This window comes from Hylobates moloch, unplaced genomic scaffold (genome assembly GCF_009828535.3).
Source record: "Hylobates moloch isolate HMO894 unplaced genomic scaffold, HMol_V3 SCAFFOLD_9, whole genome shotgun sequence".
Taxonomy (NCBI): domain Eukaryota; kingdom Metazoa; phylum Chordata; class Mammalia; order Primates; family Hylobatidae; genus Hylobates; species Hylobates moloch.
The window spans coordinates 74,520,636-74,541,654 of NW_026652284.1; the positions used below are offsets into that span (position 1 = coordinate 74,520,636).

The 21,019-nt window shown below is 36.5% G+C and overlaps 1 protein-coding gene across 3 annotated transcripts in view; it reads right to left on the bottom strand.

Moving 5' to 3' along the window:
• RAD54B (RAD54 homolog B) overlaps window positions 1-21,019 on the bottom strand; it is a 113,357-nt gene that overhangs the window by 17,301 nt on the left and 75,037 nt on the right. For all 3 annotated transcript variants that reach the window (XM_032760058.2, XM_058444031.1, XM_058444032.1), the window contains exons 7-11: window positions 17,246-17,471; window positions 16,429-16,636; window positions 10,091-10,230; window positions 8,102-8,392; window positions 3,469-3,644 (exon numbers count right to left, since the gene is read on the bottom strand). In XM_032760058.2, coding sequence (XP_032615949.1) covers window positions 3,469-3,644; window positions 8,102-8,392; window positions 10,091-10,230; window positions 16,429-16,636; window positions 17,246-17,471 — 1,041 coding nt within the window. The remainder of the gene's footprint in view (window positions 1-3,468; window positions 3,645-8,101; window positions 8,393-10,090; window positions 10,231-16,428; window positions 16,637-17,245; window positions 17,472-21,019) is intronic.

Below are 21,019 nucleotides of genomic sequence, written 5' to 3' on the forward strand. Positions count from 1 at the left end.
AAAGAGAGAGAGAATGCACATTCACATAACTTTCACTACAATATACTGTTATGATTGTTCTATTTTATTATTAGTTATTGTTGTTAATCTCTTACTGTGCCTAATTTATAACTTTATCACTGGCGTGTATGTACATGAAAAAAACAATCCATATAGGGCTTGGTAGTATCTGTGGTTTCAGGCATCCATTCCCGGTCTTGGAATGTATTCCCGAGGATAGGATGGGGATTCCCAAGGATAAGATGGCCAAAAAGCACATTAAAAGGTGCTCGATATCACTAATCATTAGAGAAATGCAAATCAAAACTACAATGATATCTCACCTCCCACCCACCAGGATGACTATTATCAAAAAAAATAGAAAGTAACAAAGTTGGTAAGGAGATAGAGAAATTTGAACCCTGTGCACTGTTGGTGGAAATGAAAATGGTGCAGTCCTCTATGAAAAACAGTATGGCAGTACTTCAAAATATTAAAAATAGAAGTACCATATGATCCAACAATTCCACTTCTGGATTTATATCCAAAAGAATTTAATGGGTGCAGCAAACCAACATGGCACATGTATACATATGTAACAAACCTGCACGTTGTACACATGTTACCCTAGAACTTAAAGTATAATAAAAATATATCTATACATTTTTAAAAAAAGAATTTAAAGCAGGGTTTTGAAAAGTTATTTGCACACCCATGTTCACAGCAACATTATTCACAACAGCCAAAAAGTAGAAACAACCCAAGTTGTTCATCAATAGTGGTATATACATACAATGGAATATTGTTTCGCCTTAAAAAGGAAGGAAATTCTGACACATGCTACAACATGGATAAACCTGGAGGACATTATGTTAAGTGAAATTGGTCAGTAACATAAAGAAAAAAAAGCTATATGATTCCATTTATACGAGGCATCTAGAATAGTCACAGTCAGAGTAGAAGGGTAGTCCAGGTGTTAAGGGAGGGGAAAATAAGGAGTTGGTATTTAATAGATATAGTATTTCAGTTTTGTTTGCAAGATGCAAAGAGTTCTGAACATTGGTTGCACCAGAATGTGAATGTACTTAACATTACAGAATTATGCATTAAAAAAATGGTTAAAATGGTAACTCTATGTTATCTCTATATTACCACAATTTTTTTTTAAAGAAAAGGCGATCTCTTCAGATAATGTGAAGCAACAGAACAAAGACCCAGCCTGTGCCACTTATCAAAGTGTAGCTTCTCCTTCAATGCAACATGGCAGGGTTTAGGTTTCTTAGGGACCCACAAGGAGTCAAAATGACCATCACACCTATAATCTCAACACTGGGAGACTGAGGTACGCAGATTGCTTAAACTCAGGAGTTAAGAGACCAGCCTGGGCAACATGGTGAAACCCCGTCTCTACAAAAATATAAAAATTAGCAGGGTGTGATAGCACATTCCTGTAATCCCAGCTACATGGGAAGCTGAGGTGGGAGGATCACTTGGGCCTGGGAGGTCAAGGCTGCAGTGGGCCGAGGTCACACCACTGCACTCCGGCCTGTGCCCCAGAGTGAGACCCTGTCTCAAGATAAAGAGAAAAGACCACTCCAACTTCAATCCCCAAATATTATTTTTATTTTTCTTAATCATTATATTTTTCTTCATTCCTTTCTTCCTTCTTGCCACAAGAGGGAAACTTTCCCCTATGACATCTTCAAAGATAAATTCTCACACCTATATTCAAACTGTATCTCTCCTTATTTCTTCTAAAACTGTTTTCACTCATTACCCTTTGTCCAATAACAACCACCTATCCCACCCACCCTTCAGAGGAGAGAAAAAAAAAATCCAGTTAAAAAAAAAATAAGATAATAATAAGATATGAATAGAAGCTAAAGTGAAAGTTTGCCCTCTTAAACTGGGTCACAATCTGCATATATACATCTCACATGCCCTTTTGCACATATCATATATTATCTAATAAAACATGTGAGAAGAGCTCCATTAGAGGTGGGTACAGGATGCTATAAGAGTACAGAGGAGGGGAATCTAACTCAATCTGAGATAGGAGAAAGCACGAGAGATGAGTCTTGTTGTTGTTGTTGTTGTTGTTATTTTGTAAAAAAGGGGTCTCACTCTGTCACTCGGGCTGGCCTCCAATGCCTGGCCTCGAGCAATCCTCCCACCTTGGTCTCCCAGAGTGCTGGGATTATAGGTATAAGCAATTGCACTTGGTCTGTTGAGCTGTGGCTTAACAAAGAGAAAAAGTTGGCCAGAAGAATGAGAAGCAGAGGTAAGCCAGGCACAGAAACCTGCAACATGTAAGAGCAGAGCAGAAGTGGGGCAAATTACAGGCTCTGCAGGTGGTTTGGTATGACTGGACCACATGGTATGTGTGAAGGAGTGATGAGAGATGAGGCTGGAAAAGGAGGCATTAACCATATCATGAAGAGTCTTGCCTAATGTGCTAAAGAATTTAGAAATTTCTGGAAGACAAGTGGGAGTCTTCAAATGATTTTTTAAGAAAAGGAGTGACGAGTTCATATTTATATTTTAGAAATATAATTCAGGGCAATGGTGAGTATGTCAGGGGGCTGAAAGTAAGAGGGAAGTAACTTATAAGAGCCCATCATAACCCAAATCAGTAATTTTAAGAATCAAAACAAAAATCTTGGTACCAGAAAAATGAGGATGGATTCTTGAAATTAAAAAATAAAATCAATAGAATTTAGTCACTGACACTGTGAGATAAATGAAGAAGAAAAGTGAGTCTATAATAATTTCCAGGGTTTTTGCTTGCATTATGGTACCAAGGAATAATGGGACAAGATGAGGCTTGCAATAACAAAATGATGGTTTTGTCACATGGTTTTGGACCTGGGAAGTTTGAAGTACTATAGGACATCAAGATAGATTTAGATGTCCATTCAACACTTAAAGATGTAGAAAGTAGAAGAGAGGACTGAACTAGAGATATAAATTTGTTTCAATATTATATGCGTTTGGTATCCAAGAAGATATAAAATATATATATAGAGAGAGAGAGTCATCACACACACACACTGGACCACATGGTATGGTCGTGTGTGTGTGTGTGTGTGTGTGTGTGTGTGTGCATGTGTGTGTGCAATAGTTGAAAGTACAGGGAGTACAGTACTCAGGAAATGTGTTAAGAGTGAGAAAGTTAAAGAGAAAATCCTAAGGTGTATCAATATTTAAGAAACAGTAAAAGAAGAAAGGATTCTGAAGAAAATTGAGAAACAAGCATTATGTATCAGAAAATAACACTAGGTTTTTAAAAGTATACATATGTTTAGTTTTTCTTAAAACTTATAGATACATTGTTAATTACAAGTTTATTAAATACTGGAAGCTAACCGTATTTCCAAAGAAGAAAACAACATATTTTTAATGTTTTATTTTAAAAGGGAAGTAGGAAGTAAAGAAATAGTGCAAACTAAAACTCTATGAGCACTTATAAGTTTGTTAAATCGATCTTACTTTTCAGTAGGTCGAAGTTCGTGGATAACCGCTAAGAGCTTGGACAACACCTGTAGTTTTCCTGACTCCTTTTCAGTAAACAGGAGAGGGTTGTAGTCAGCAGGAAACACACTTAGCAAGCCTTTGTATAGACTCTTTTCTTCATTTTTATCACAAGTTGAGCTACATTCTTTTTCCTATTCAAAATGATGATTGTTAATGCTGGCTCATGTTTGTTTTTTTAATTAGGAGGGGAAAATGTTAAAATTATGGAAGGAAAAAGGTGAAGATTAACAGCTATCTGAAAAGTCCAAGAAACTGTTAGGTAAATCTTTATAGGTCATGATTTGATCATTTTTGAAAAAAGTAACATGCATTCTACTGAGTTAGTTACACAGCAGTTCTAACGCAATCTCATGATGCCTGCTACCTTCACCCTGTGAGTGTAGTATTAATATTTCCCACACGTAACTACAGGAAGTAGGAGCAGACAAAGAAAGGAGAGGGAAATAAAGGGCAAATGGTGATACAAAATCCATCCTCTCCAAAACCCTAACATTTTGCATCTTTGATATATCTTTTTCTCTTTTCCTCTCTCCTTTCCTCCCTATTAGTATTCTCTACTGAATTGTGGGCTTCATACAACACATTTACATCCAAAAACAAGCACTATCGTTTACTTAATCTTACCAGTTTCTTCTGTAAGAAGGAAGAATTTCACCAATAAATTAACAGAGAAATTTATTCTTACTTACAATACTTTTTGTTTATTTCACCAATAGTTGCAGAATAAATTTATTCCAAGGTGATTATCAGCACTTCTGAAATTCCCCCTCCAAAACTGCCTAGCTGTGAACATATAACTAGAGATCAGAGATATTCATGACTACGTCACTTTTTTGGTTAAATTCCTAGGATTGGCAGGTCTCTTAACTCTCTCCCATATTTACCAGATTTATCACTGTTTTTGAAACTTTGTTCAACCTAAACCCCTTGTCTGGAATACTTTTTCATTTTGCTGCTCAATTATCCCAATCCTATAAATACTTGAGGACCCAGTGCAAATTATACCTGATTATTCATAGCCTTTGTTAGCACTGAGTTTTAACCTTTATGGTTACACAGTACACTTCAGCTTTGACTTTATCTAATTGAGCAGTTAATGCTAGGCAGTTGACCCTTGAACACATGGGTTTGAACTACGCAAGTCTACTTATATGCAGATTTTCTCCCATCTCTGCCACCACCCCTGAGACAGCAAGACCAACCCCTCCTCTGCCTCCTCTCCTCTTAGCCTACTCAATATGAAGAGCTTTGTGAGGATCTACTTCCACTTACTGAATAATAAATATATTTTCTCTTCTTCATTCTTTTCTTAATAACATTTTACTTTAGTGTAAAAATACAGTATATAATACACAAAATATGTGTGAACTGACTTTATGTTACTGGTAAGGCTTCTGATCAACAGCAGGCTATTTGTAGTTCAGTTTTGGGGGAGTCAAAAGTCATACAAGTTATAAAGGGATTTTCAACAGCACACACAGGGGTCAGCACCCCTAACCCCAGGGTTGTTCAAGATTGAATGACTTTTTTGTACTTCACAAATGTTTTCCTGTGTGTTGCATCCCCTCTTTAATAATACTAGAAACACCTTAAGGGCAGTGAATCCTATGTGAAATGTATAAAAATGCTGGGCACAGAGTACTAATTTTAATTTGGCTTACTGTCAAAATACAGCAATATTTAGGTATAGTCATTTGATTAAAAATACTAGGAACTCTAAAATATTTCTATCACTGGGACATATGAGGAGAAAGAAGTAGTTGCTGGCTGCTTTAGGTTAGCTCTGCCTACAACCTGGAAAGATCATCAAAGGACCACAGGCCCAGGATCTAGTATACAGTTCTTCATCTTCAGAAACTTGAATATGCTTAAGATCTAGGGAAATTATTCATATTAACCAAATTAAGAGACTGAATAAGTCAGAATGAAAATTTATTCACCTATGAGACCTGCCTATTTAGACCAATTAGTCTATGCACATGCATTCTGTCCTATGAAAGAACGTCCTCAGGGAAAGTCAAACCACTAACAGAAGGTGTCTGGTGAATATTAAATCAGAGTACAGGGAGATGGGTGATCTTTTTTTTTTTTAAAGAGACAGGGCCTCATTACGTTGCCCAGACTGGTCTCAAACTCTTGGCCTCAAGCAATTCTCCCGCCTCAGCCTCTCAAAGTGCTGGGATTATAGGTGTGAGCCACCGCCCTGGCCAGGATGGGCGATCTTAATGCACAAGTTCTTAACCAAGAACACGTATTAGAATCACTTGAGAAGGCTTTTTTAAAAATGCTCATGCCTGGGTCCTACTCTCAAACAAACTGAATTAATCCATATGTGTTGAGGCCTGGACTAATGTAATTTTAAGAGCTTCCCAGGATATTATAATATGTACCACTAATTAATAATTGACTAATAGATAATATCTTTATACTGTGACAGCCTGATGCAGCATCTCCATCATAGAGATTTACCAGTTCGACTTCTCACATCAAGCTAATCGGGACACTATCTCTTCTGACTCCATGTACACTTCAATTATGAGTTATGATATTGTTACTGGTTACATTCCACTCACATTTCCTAAAGAAAGACCTAACATCTTAATTGGACTTGGGAAACAATTTAGTTTCAATAGAAACATAGTTACAAGCCATTGCTTAAAGGTTACTTATACATGTAGAAGGCTCATTTCTGCCCTTTTATTATCAATCCTTATTTGCTATGAAGTTAGAGAAAAGGCTTTTCTGAATAAATGTCAGACTATAAATTATGTACCCTATTTGAAGTATCCTATGCCTATTATTAGTGACTGCATTGCAACAATGAAGAAACACTCAGAGCACCCTGCTGCTTTCTTCAAGAATGTACAAACATATTCTAAATTAACTGGTATACTCTGGGCCATCATAAGTTCTTCCTTTTAATGAAGAAATTTTTCGCTATTTTTACTGTGCTTCATGCCCAAAAGATTTGATTTTTATCACTGTATATAGAATCAGTTTTTTTTCTTAAGTTGCGGCTGGGCACAGTGGTTCACACCTGTAATCCCAGCACTTTGGGAGGCTGAGGTAGCAGGATCACTTGAGCTCAGGAGTTCGAGACCAGCCTGGGCAATAGAGTGAGACCCCATCTCTATTTTTTTTTAATAAATATTTTTTAAAAAAATAAATAAAAAGGGCTAGGTGCAGTGGCTCAAGCCTGTAATCCCAGCACTTTGGGAGGTCGAGGCAGGCAGATCACCTGAGGTCAGGAGTTCGAGACCAGCCTGGCCAACATGGTGAAACCCCGTCTCTACTAAAAATACAAAAATTAGCTGGGTGTGGTGGCAGGTGCCTGTAATCCCAGCTACTCGGGAGGCTGAGGCAGGAGAATCGCTTGAACGCGGGAGGTGGAGGTTGCAGTGAGCCAAGATCGCACCATTGCACTCCAGCCTGGGGGACAAGAACAAGACTTCATCTCAAAAAATAAGTAAATAAACAAATAAACAGCATCACTAAGTTTCTCTAGAATAAGATTTGATAGATAGATAGATAGATAGATAGATAGATAGATAGATAGATAGACAGACAGATAGATAGATAGATTTTATATATATATATATATGCATATATATGAGCCCCTATTTCCTCACCAAAAAAATGGGGATGGTAATAATAGTACTTATTCCATAGAGTTTTGTAAATAATAAAATAACACTAATAAAGCACTTAGTGATTGGTACAGGTTGACCATCCTTTATCCAAAATACTTGGGAACAGAAGTGGTTCATATTTCAGATTTTTTCAGATTTTGGAATATTTGCATATATGTATCTTGGGCATGGGCTGCAAGTCTAAACATGAAATTCATTTATATTTCATATATACCTTATACACATAGCCTGAAGATAATTTTATACAGTATTTTTAATAACTTTGTGCATGAAACAAAGTCTGTGCACACTTAACATCAGAAAGTAAAGATGTCAGGTATGGAATTTCCCACCTGTGATGTCATGTTGGCACTCAAAAGGTTTCGAATTTTGGAGCATTTTGAATTTCTAATTTCCAGATTAGGAATGCTCAACCTGTATATAATTAGTGCTTAATAACTGTTAGCTAATATTATTAATACCAAAATGTGATTTTCCATGGGTTGAGCTTTATTTTCTTTGTGATTTTCTGAATTTTCTAAATTTTATGCACAATCATGTATCATTTTCAAAATTAGAAAAAAATAAATTATTTTTAATGGCAAATTTTGTATTTGTCAGCACCAAACAAACAAAACTGACAGACTATATTAACATAAAATAAGAGGGGAGACCATGGCCAAGTATTAGATAAGGTACCAAAGGGGATTGGGCACAAACTATAGAAGGCAGTACCTCAAACTCATCTCTTCCCTACTTCAGCTCTAGGAATGTGGACATGCTCTGAAGAACAAGTGAAAGGCTGGATAAGCTCTACAGCAGAACCATACTAGATAGCCAGCAGAGCTTTTTGAAAACCCGCAAATGCAACCTCAGAAATTAGCCCTGTCTGCCCTCTTAGATTCATATACTATAGAACCCTCATATTCCTGACACAGTTTCAGATACTATGCACTTACCTTTATAGAGTTGAACAAAAGGCAGGGGTGATTGCACAGTTTTTTAAGAGCTCCTATACATATTAGATGGGGACTATTTTCCAACAACCCTTGAAGGCAGAACCTGACAACCTGAGAATTTAACAGCTTTCGATAAAGCTCAATCTGTAGTGCTCCTGGTCGGCAAAAGATGACATTCTCTATTTTAGGTGGGAGATATTTATTTATAATTTCTTGGGTTCTTCTAAGGATAAAGAGTCCAGTGAGGCAAGTAAGTTCAGCTGCTCTTCTTTCTCCTAACTCCTTTTCTTCCTATGGAAAAATAGCAGACTTAAATGAAAGCGTTATAGACAAAAATACACTCAAAATGAACATTAAAGATTTCATAATGATAAACCATTTACTCATTGCTTCCCAACAGATCTTAAAAGAAAAAATATGAGTATAGGGACAGAAAAACCAACCATGATCTATTTATATGTTTAGCATAACCACTTAATTAAGTGAAGTCACAGTCTCCTAAATAACAAAATAATGATATATCCCATAACTGGCAGAATCTTAGATTCAATGAAATATATAGTCTGTATACAACATGTAGACCATAATTTAACCATTGTCCTACCTTTAAAAATGTTTGTTTCCCATTTGTGTTTCCTTTAGTTTGCTTCTTTTTTTTGTTGTTTTTTTTTTTAGACAGAGTCCTGCTGTATCACCCAGGCTGGAGTGCAGTGGCATGATCTTGGCTCACTGCAACCTCCACCTCCCGGGTTCAAGGGAACCTCCTGCCTCAGCCTCCTGAGTAGCTGGAATTACAGGCACACACCACTACATCTGGCTAATTTTTATATTTTTAGTAAAGACGGGGTTTCACCATGTTGGCCAGGCTGATCTTAAACTCCTGACATCAAGTGATCCACCTGCCTCGGCCTCCCAAAGTGCTGGGATTACAAGCATGAACCACTGTGCCCAGCCAGTTTCTAATTTTTTACCCTTACAGCTAAGTTTTTATTTCATTTTATTTTTTTGAAACAGAGTCTCACTCTGTTGCCCAGGGCTGGAGTGCAGTGATGTGATCTCAGCTCACTACAACCTCCACCTCCCAGGTCACCTATACCTTATAGCTATGTTTTTAGTTTTTTTTTTTTTTTTTTTTTTTTGAGATGGATTTCACTCTGTCCCAGGCAGATCATGGCATGCTGCCACCCAGGTTCAAGTGATTCTCCTGAGTAGCTGGGCCTATAGGTATGTGCCACCATGCCCAGCTAATTTTTGTATTTTTAGTAGACACAGGGTTTCACCATGTTGGCCAGGATGGTCTCAATCTCTTGACCTCGTGATCCACCCACCTGAGCCTCCCAAAGTGCTGGGATTACAGGAATGAGCCACCACACCCAGCCAGCTAAATTTTTAAATAAATGTACTATTTTTTTATAATAAATTCGTAAAAGGAGATTGCCAGGCCACAAGATATACACAATTTTAATGCTTTTGATATACATTGCCAGACTTTCCCCAAGTTGTCCCAATGTACATTCCAACCAACAATTTACATTCCAAATAGGAGACTCTTGTCTACACTTGCTACTACTAGTAAATCCAAGTTGGGGAGGTGGTGTACACCTGCAGTCCCAGCTACTTGGGAGGCTGAGGCAAAAGGATACTCCAGGAGTTCAAAGCCAGCCTGGGCAACACAGAGTGACACCATCTCTAAATAAATAAACACACACCAATAGAAAAGTACAAAAGTCACTTTGGTTATTCTACTTTTTTCAAAACTAGTAAGGATGAACATTTTTGTATGTTTATTGTCATAATTCTTTGTGAAGTTCCTATTCATGAATTTTAGACAAGTGATGTCATATTCTAAAATAAGGAATGCAGGAAACGAAGGATTGTGGAGAAAAATAGAGTTCACACTATTGATTTTTCTAAATCAAAATAATATGAAGTTATGGATGATTTCCTCATACAGCTTTTTAAAAACTTATTTATTAGAGTAAATTATACCTCAGAAGCAGAAGGTTCTCTTGATAAAATGATAGGTTCTTCATATATTTTCCTATAAGATGACAAAGAGCCTAATATTCCTGGATTTACAAAATCAATTAATGCAAAAAATTCTTGCAGATCATTCTGAATTGGAGTACCTAAAGAGAGACAAAAATGAGGAAAAGGTCAAGTTTGTGCTTTACAATCACAATCTCAGGTTTATAGCAAAACCACAATGGAAGTTTGGAGAAATTTATTCCCTAAAGGGGAATATTCCCCTAAAGGGAATAAATACAAGCAAATTGCCTAAAACTAAGAAAGAGCAGTCAAAGCAAGTTAAAAACATATTAATCACCACATAAACTTTTAACTCTGGTTTTAACTGCATACTAAATTCTTACATAGTAGTATAGCATAGTGACTGAGTGCAGGTTCAGTGGAGTCTGACTGCTTAGGTTCAAATCCTACCTGCATCACTTACTCCCTGAGTGACCCTGAGAAAGTTATTTACACCAGTTTATTTTCTGTAAAATACAGATAATAATAGTCATTCCTACGGTTCTGAGGATCAAAGTAGTCAATCCATATAATATACTTTGAATGGTGCCTAGAGCATAATAAATGTTCTATAACTTTAGTAATTTTACTGTTATTATAGCTGTGTGACTTTGGACAAACTGCTTAAGTCGTTTAAACTCAGCATTTTTTTTTTCATTTATAAATGTATGAAGATAATAAATTCCCAGAATAATTATAATGAAAAGTAGAGACAATGGATATGAAGTACCCAGCAAAATGCCTGACACTCAGTAGACACTCATTGAATGGCACCTATTATTACTACCTTTCGAAGTTATCAGATCAAATTAAGATCTTCACTGCCCAGAGGGTTAATACAGACTGTAATGGATTCATATACCTTCTATATATTACATATAGTATGCAATAGCTTTTGGCTAATTTTAAAAGAAACATTAGCATGTTTCAATAATTATAATAGTGCCAAAAGAACATATAAATCAGCACAAACAATGTAATATTAGATGGCTTTCAAATAAGAGATTAGAAAATGTTGTCCAAAGATATAAATAATGTGTAAAGTAAATAAAAATGCATTTATTTCATTAAGATAGATGACATAATTTTTTTAATGTCAAGGAATTTAATAATCACCTCCCTAAAACTTAATGGGTCCTCCCCACCCCCAGGTTGGACCAGCAATTGCTAATTTTTTTAAATTTAACACATCTAGTCAGTTTTAAATTTTTAGACACATCATTGAAAGAGTTGGGAAAAATACATTTATGTTAGTATATATTCAGTTAAGCCTCTAAAAGAATATGCATGATGATGACAAAGATTGGGGAGTATAGGAAAGAAAAGAAAGAACAGTAGAAGGATCACTGTGGTTGGCTTTCAGACATTCATCAAACCCCAAACGATTAAGTCAGTCATAGTAATTCTGTCCCCTCCTTTGCATGGGTTCTTGTCTCCTACTGGGTTCACTGGAAGCAGAGCCTAAGACAGTGATTTGTTTGCACGTGATTTACAGAGGGAGAGCTCTCAGGAGAAAGGGAATAATGGAATCAGAAAATGGTAGGGGAAGAAACTAAGCAAGAATGGCCTCAGCTATAATTTAGCTTGAGCTAAATTACAGGGAGCTCTAGAGCATAAACTGCACCATAATGCTGGCCCTGAAATTACTCTAAGGCAAGGGAGCTGCCATTTGCTGCTTACCCCTAAATCAGTCAATCGTTGATTGCAAACTATAGAGGAGAATACAGCTGTCATTCAATCAAAGATAATTCTCCAGAAAAGGAAGGGGTTCTAAGTTGTTTAATCAATAGTACCAGCAGCTAAAGGATAGATACAACAGCCCAGAAAAGGAGAGCTAGAAAGGGCACCAAGAAGTTCCATCAGTAGCATGTGACTCATCCTGGCCAATGAGACATGAGAAGTCATCACAGAGGGGCTTTGGGGAAAGTTTCCTCACTCTTAAACATTTAGAGAAACAAGAAGAGCCAGTCCTGTTCTCCTCTGGATATCATCACATCTAGCTGTGATGTCTGGAACTGCTGCAGTCACTTGCTACCAGCCTGAGGATGAAGCCAACACCAAATATGGCAGAGTAGAAGACATAAAGAACCAGAATCCTTGATGACAACGTTGGGTTGCTGTAGCCTGCCCTACCTTTAGACTTCCAGTTATATGGGGGAATAAGCACATCTGATTCAGATCATCTGTTACCAGCATCTGAAATCATCCCAACTGATATACAAAGGGAAGAGGCAAGAGCAAAACTGGACAAAAGAAGAAAAGCAGAACACAAGAAGGGAATAGTAAAAAGGATTTAGGGCAGAAAAGAACAAGGAAAAAAGAGTAAGGAAGGGGGGGAAAAAGATGATAAGGGGAATATGGCTACAAGAGAGAACCAATAGTATAGTATAGCATCATTGTAAGAGTTTGTCACATTGCTTTCTAGTGGTAATTTAGACCCCCATTTGCTATTTCAGTGCTGTAATTCTAGACTAGGTAAAACCTGTAGAAGAAAAAAAGAAAAAACTAAAGATTTTCAAGTCAAGTTGGTGTACTTACTAAGACTATTTTCAAGAGTATGGGAAAGAAACTTCTGAGTAAATGAAAGGACTCTTTCTCTTCCCTACCTCCACCCTATCCCTACAAAAAAAAAGCTTTTTCTTTGTTTTTTGGTTGTTTTTTTTTTTTTTTAAAGAAATAAATCTACCACCCAACCCAACACTGTCAATAACCTACATCTATATCCTCCTGTAACCTCCATAGAAAGCTCTGAGAGCTTTTTATATACATTTATATTTTTCCTTTTAATCCTATAAGCCCACTTCTAGGAATCTATACAGAAAAAGTATATGCTTGTAGATATTCATCACCACATTATTTATAACAGTAAAGAATTAAAAACAACCTAATCTTAAATTGTAAGAATAGTTTTCAAGATTATGCATTATAGAAAAATGTTTACATGAAAGATATTTTGATGTACACATGTGTATGTGCAAAAAGATGTGTTTTGTATGTACGTGTAAAGAATTTTAAAATTTGCAAGTATGCTCTCTGTGTGTATGTACAAATAATAAAATGTCAGGTGCTAACAATTAAGAAGGTGAGGTTGGAGGATGATTTCTGTTCTCTAGTTTCTAAATATTCAATAGCAGTATGTGTGTTTTTAAATTTTCAGTCTGTAATAAGAATTTTGCTTCAAAACTCAGATTTATCTTTTCTATGATATAATGAAAGGGCATCCAAGATTTTATAATAATCATTCAGCTCTTAATTGTGGGCTGAACTGTATCTCCCTAAAATTCCTAAGTTGACGCTCTAACCCCCAATGTGACTATTTTTGGAAATAGGACTTTTAAGAAGGTAATTAAGGTTAAATGAGGTCCTAAGGATGGGGCCCTAATCCAAAATGACTGGTGTCCTTATAAGAAGAGAGAGAAATACTGCACGAATACATTTGCAAAGAGGATAGAGTACATGAGGATATAGGGAGAAGGCAGCTGTCTGCAAGCCAAGTAGGGAGACCTCAATAGAAACCAAACCTGCTGACATCTTGATCTTGGACTTCCAGCCTCGAGAACTGTGAGAAAATAAATGTCTGTTGATTAGTCTGTGGTCTTTTGCTATGGCAGTGCTAGAAGACTCATACCCCTCTATCAATCAAACTGAATCCTAACCATTTTCCAGTAAATATTAACTCCACAGCACTGGGCTAGATAATACAAGGAAATAAAATCAAAATTATTTTCATTTGATTCTTAGTTATTGAGCACCTATCATGTATATATCACTGTACATACTCCTATACAAACATGTACTTTCATAATAAGGAACAAATCATCTTGGGGTAAAACATCTTGCCCATAAAAGCAGACTTCATTCAGGCAATTCTAAGAAGACAGAAACCAACTATCAGTATTTCTAAATTAAGAAGGTTAGTGAGGGCTAGTTTTTACCTAAATTCATAGCTCAGGGGATAAGAGTGATAAGGACAGCAAAACAGAAACAAGCTAAGATTGACAAAGGATACAGAGGACAATACTAATGCCACAAATGAAACAATCTCACTGGTTGCTATCAAGACATTCTTGTTGAATGAAATCCTAGATCAATTTTCTACTGCAGATTAAATTTAATTTGGAAGGCTGGGCGCGGTGGCTCACGCTTGTAATCCCAGCACTTTGGGAGGCCGAGGCGGGCGGATCACGAGGTCAGGAGATCGAGACCACGGTGAAACCCCGTCTCTACTAAAAACACAAAAAATTAGCCGGGCGTGGTGGCGGGCGCCTGTAGTCCCAGCTACTCGGAGAGGCTGAGGCAGGAGAATGGTGTGAACCCAGGAGGTGGAGCTTGCAGTGAGCCGAGATCGCGCCACTGCACTCCAGCCTGGGTGACAGAGCGAGACTCCGTCTCAAAAAAAAAAAAAAAAAAAAAAAAAAAAAAAAAAAAAAAAAAAAAAAAAAAAAAAAAATTTAATTTGGAATGTTAAATTAGTATTTGCTTATCATTGAGAATATCAATAAAACTATATATTTTTGCTACAGAAAATTATGATTTTCAAGTGAGGAAGGGAACTACTTTTATTTCTTATCTTCAGTACTTTTCAGTAAATTTTATTTCTCACTCTTCTTTTTTATTTCTTTTTCTCCTCCCCTCTAGTGCTAAACATTTTTACTTTATATCTGCAACTATTCTTTAAGCAATATTGACCCCCATCTTAAGCAGTAAGAAGGAACAGTCTTTTTCTCTTCTAACTCAGTGTTACTAAATGCAGCTAACTCTTTTTTTTTTTTTTCATTACTTTTCTGGCTCCAGTGATCTCAAGATCAAAGGCCAGTAAAGAAATCTTAACTGCAGCATTGGAAATCAAGTATAACGAATCCACTCAGCTTCTCAAACAGCCAAAGATATGAAAATGATTCAGATTATGGTTCCTATTTCCCTGACTCATTTTTTCCTTTAAAAATGGCATTTTATAAATATTCAACACTAGTTTTCCTATTCTTTGGTTTCCACTTCACCATTATTGACAAACATTCATTGGGCACCTAGTAAATCTTGGGGGTATAACTATGAAATTTGACCCTAGTCCTTTTGTCTTTATCATCGTGATTAAATTCAAAAAATAAAAAGGTCATTTAGCATTTCCCAAAATCATTTTTTTAAAGTACAGATCATTTTAAAAATCACTTTTGATAATGGTTAATACAATCCTCCTATACAAATTGGAAGTCAAATGACGAGGAATTTCTTAAAGGTGGATAATCTTCCCCACCCCAACACAGTAAGAACAGAAGAGGAGGAGTTTTCTCCTCTCTGTTGTTCTGGGACATATTTCCACCCTATCGGTATAGGAAGGAGGTACAAGTTTTTGGTCATATTCCTTCTCTCTCCTCATTTAACTTCAGAGGAGAGCTGTGACATGCATAAACAACACATGAAGGAAAAAAATGATGATGACACAGTAAGAATAATCATATCCTGACCATTCCTTCCAAAAGGGCTGAAGATGGTAGGGAAAATGGAGCCCCAAGTAGAAAATACGGGAATTGTAAATATTAGTAATGAATACAATTCTCTTCTTTATTCTGCTGACACAATGGCAAATTGGAAGGGCCATACAAGACCAAGATGAGATATGGAAGAAAAGCTACATCGAGCTACTTAGATCATACTCCAGTCTAGGCCTTAAATAAAAAGGTAGAAGAGGATTCCCATATTTACCAACCATTCCACCTTTCCAGACAGTTGGGTCCAGAAGCTTTGTCCAACAATAAACCATGCATGTGTAGCATATACATATAAAAATAACTGATATTTATATTAAACTTACCACATGTCAGGTAGTTATAAATAACTGATATTTATATTAAACACTTACCACGTGTCAGGTAGTTTCCCAAGAACTTTACATTGATTAACTCCTCTGACCCTCACGAGAACTCTACAAAGTTAGATGGTATTATCATCCCTATTTTAGAGATTAAAAAAAACTGAGGCACAGAGACACTAAATAATTTGCTCCAAGTTGTACAGCTATGTCAGACTCGGGAACCAAGCACAAGCAATCTAGTCTGATCTCCTAAATTCCTTATCATGATATCATTGTGTTTATTCCTAAAAAACCCCAAAGTCTGGGCCACAGAAAATTACACATGGATTTGAAGATTCAGAATCCTACCAAGAGTTAATTAACACAGGTTTATTAGTATAAATTCCATCCAACACCATCAGTTATTTGAATGTTAAGCATCATAGTACAAGTCTGTATGTTCACTAGGCAAAAATTCCAAAATATCTTCCCCAAACTGAATACTGACCAGTTAGAATTATTCTTTTCTCACAAGAAAGGCTAATGAGGGCTGTAGTTGTCTTAATGGCACTGTTCTTCAAACGATGCCCCTCATCACAGATTAGAAGATCAAATTTTATATTCTTAATTTGATCCAGGGAACGAAGTAACATTTCATAACTGATAATAAGAACAGAATAAAATATAGACTTGATGAATTCTTCGACTTTGTGGTCCTAAGGAAAAAAGATAGTACTTTAAAAATCAGGAACAGAAACTATATGAAATCAAATTTAAGCAGCCTATTCCTGACAGTCACTTATTAAGAATTGGAATATGTTAACTCTGTCTTAGTCAACTGAGGCTGCTATAAACAAAATACCATAGATTGGGTGGCTTAAACAACAGACATTTATTTCTCACAGTTGTAGTGGAAAGTCTAAGATCAGGGTGCTAGCATGGTTGGATTCTGGTAAGAGCCGTCTTCCTGGCTTGCAGAAGAATGCTTTCTTACTGTATCCTCACATGGTAGAGAAAGGAAGTTCTGGTGTCTCTTGCTCTTGTTACAGAGGCACTAATCTCATCACGTGGCTCTACCCTCATGACCTCATCTAAACCTAATTACCTCCCAAGCCCACCTCCTAATACTGCTATATTGAAAGGGTTTCAACATATGAATCTGGGGGACACAAACATTCAGTCCATAACAACTCAAAACCAAAATGTAAGCTAAGACTCCATTTTTGTGCAAAAGGGTTAGGGAGTTAACAAGTAAAAACTGAATTACTGATTTGAAAAACTAGATTTTTTTTAAATGACTAAAGCTAAACTTTTAAGTTTCTTACCTGATCAACAGTAAATATCTTGATCCTTTCACTTCCTAGCCATTTTTGAAATTCTTTCTTCCAATTATTCACCAAGCTTCCAGGTGTGACAATTAGTGTCTTCTTTATTACTGGCTTGCCTCCATAGGGTCCCTGACACTGCAGGGTCCAGATTAGCGAAATACATTGCAATGTTTTCCCTAAACCCATTTCATCAGCAAGAATAGCTCCACATCTGCCATTCATTCTGTTAGAAATAATTTTACTTCCTTTAATCACAATAGAAAAGTATTTTATGCTCTAAAAATCATCAAGAACCAGAAATTGATATTTTGTAATGACACTGAAGACTTTTAGTACTTCATTAGCTGATTTACAACACATCTTTTGCATCTTTGATAATTATATCCATTACATATTGTCAACTAAATTACCAAAACATAAATCTGAAATTAGAGAGTTGAATCTAAATCATCTGCTACTATTACATGTACATATTTAGAGGCTAGAAATGAATTCCAATTTTATATCTACATATGGATAATTTAACTATAACTGTGTTTCTCATCACTACGAGTTGAGTGATTTTCATTGGTTTCAGATATCAAAACAGTTTAAAATATTGTTGTATTATATTTAATCAGCAAGATCTACTGAGCTGTATTTTATGATTCTGTCAGTAAATGAAGTCCTCAACAAAAATAGCTCCCTGCTTCATAAAAAAATTAAACACTAAACACTTGATATAATACACAATTTAGTAAAAGTTGTTATCCTACAGACCTACTAAGTTACATAATTTAAAATTAAATGTTATTAGAGATATTATTAGTAAGACCATGTATTTTTATGCCACTTTATATTTTTAAAGACCTTAGAAGTATATGTTTGATATTTTTTGTTTGTTTGTTTTGTTTTTTTTTAATCTTTTTTTTTTTTTTTAATTATACTTTTTTTATATGTATCCATGTGCCATTTGTTTCCTGACCTTTTAGTCTTTAGATTAGGTGTATCCTAATGTGTCCTCCTCCGGAGTGTGATGTTCCCCTTCCTGTGTCCATGAGTTCTCATTGTTCAATTCCCACCTATGAGTGTGAACATGCGGTGTTTGGTTTTTTGTCCTTGCGATAGTTTACTGAGAATGATGTTTTCCAGTTTCATCCATGTCCCTACAAAGGACACGAACTCATCATTTTTTATGGCTGCATAGTATTCCATGGTGTATATGTGCCACATTTTCTTAATCCAGTCTATCGTTGTTGGACATTTGGGTTGGTTCCAACTCTTTGCTATTGTGAATAGTGCCGCAATAAACATACGTGTGCATGTGTCTTTATAGCAGCATGATTTATAGTCCTTTGGGTATATACCCAGTAATGGGATGGCTGGGTCAAATGGTATTTCTAGTTCGAGATCCCTGAGGAATCGCCACACTGACTTCCACAATGGTTGAACTAGTTTACAGTCCCACCAACAGTGTAAAAGTGTTCCTATTTCTCCACATCCTCTCCAGCACCTGTTGTTTCCTGATTTTTTAATGATGGCCATTCTAACTGGTGTGAGATGGTATCTCACTGTGGTTTTGATTTGCATTTCTCTGATGGCCAGTGATGATGAGCATTTCTTCATGTGTTTTTTGGCTGCATAAATGTCTTCTTTTGAGAAGTGTCTGTTCATGTCCTCTGCCCACTTTTTGATGGGGTTGTTTGTTTTTTTCTTGTAAATTTGTTTGAGTTCATTGTAGATTCTGGATATTAGCCCTTTGTCAGATGAGTAGGTTGCAAAAATTTTCTCCCATTCTGTAGGTTGCCTGTTCACTCTGATGATAGTTTCTTTTGCTGTGCAGAAGCTCTTTAGTTTAATGAGATCCCATTTGTCGATTTTGGCTTTTGTTGCCATTGCTTTTGGTGTTTTAGACATGAAGTCCTTGCCCACGCCTATGTCCTGAATGGTATTGCCTAGGTTTTCTTGTAGGATTTTAATGGTTTTAGGTCTAACATATAAGTCTTTAATCCATCTTGAATTAATTTTTGTATAAGGTGTAAGGAAGGGATCCAGTTGCAGCTTTCTACATATGGCTAGCCAGTTTTCCCAGCACCATTTATTAAATAGGGAATCCTTTCCCCATTTCTTGTTTTTGTCAGGTTTGTCAAAGATCAGATAGTTGTAGCTATGCGGCGTCATTTCTGAGGGCTCTGTTCTGTTCCATTGATCTATGTCTCTGTTGTGGTACCAGTACCATGCTGTTTTGGTTACTGTAGCCTTGTAGTATAGTTTAAAGTCAGGTAGCGTGATGCCTCCAGCTTTGTTCTTTTGGCTTAGGATTGACTTGGCGATGTGGGCTCTTTTTTGGTTCCATATGAACTTTAAAGTCGTTTTTTCCAATTCTGTGAAGAAAGTCATTGGTAGCTTGATGGGGATGGCATTGAATCTATAAATGACCTTGGGCAGTATGGCCATTTTCACGATATTGATTCTTCCAACCCATGAGCATGGAATGTTCTTCCATTTGTTTGTATCCTCTTTGATTTCATTGAGCAGTGGTTTGTAGTTCTCCTTGAAGAGGTCCTTCACATCCCTTGTAAGTTGGATTCCTAGGTATTTGATTCTCTTTGAAGCAATTGTGAATGGGAGTTCACTCATGATTTGGCTGTTTGTCTGTTATTGGTGTACAAGAATGCTTGTGATTTTTGTACATTAATTTTGTATCCTGAGACTTTGCTGAAGTTGCTAATCAGCTTAAGGAGATTTTGGGCTGAGACAATGGGGTTTTCTAGATATACAATCATGTCATCTGCAAACAGGGACAATTTGACTTCCTCTTTTCCTAGTTGAATACCCTTTATTTCCTTCTCCTGCCTGATTGCTCTGGCCAGAACTTCCAGCACTATGTTGAATAGGAGTGGTGAGAGAGGGCATCCCTGTCTTGTGCCAGTTTTCAAAGGGAATGCTTCCAGTTTTTGCCCATTCAGTATGATATTGGCTGTGGGTTTGTCATAGATAGCTCTTATTATTTTGAGATACGTCCCATCAATACCTAATTTATTGAGAGTTTTTAGCATGAAGGGTTGTTGAATTTTGTCAAAGGCCTTTTCTACATCTATTGAGATAATCATGCGGTTTTTGTCTTTGGTTCTGTTTATATGCTGTATTACATTTATTGATTTGCGTATGTTGAACCAGCCTTGCATCCCAGGGATGAAACCCACTTGATCATGGTGGATAAGCTTTTTGATGTGCTGCTGGATTCGGTTTGCCAGTATTTTATTGAGGATTTTTGCATCAATGTTCATCAAGGATATTGGTCTGAAATTCTCTTTTTTGGTTATGTCTCTGCCAGGTTTTGGTATCAGGACGATGCTGGCTTCATAAAATGTGTTAGGGAGGATTCCCTCTTTTTCTATCGATTGGAATAGTTTCAGAAGGAATGGTACCAGTTCCTCCTTGTACCTCTGGTAGAATTCAGCTGTGAATCCATCAGGTCCTGGACTCTTTTTGGTTGGTAAGCTATTGATTATTGCCACAATTTCAGAACCTGTTATTGGTCTATTCAGAGATTCAACTTCTTCCTGGTTTAGTCTTGGGAGGGTGTATTTGTCAAGGAATTTATCCATTTCTTCTAGATTTTCTAGTTTATTTGCATAGAGGTGTTTGTAGTATTCTCTGGTGGTAGATTGTATTTCTGTGGGATCGGTGGTGATATCCCCTTTTTCGTTTTTTATTGCATCTATTTGATTCTTCTCTCTTTTCTTCTTTACTAGTCTTGCTAGCGGTCCATCAATTTTGTTGATCTTT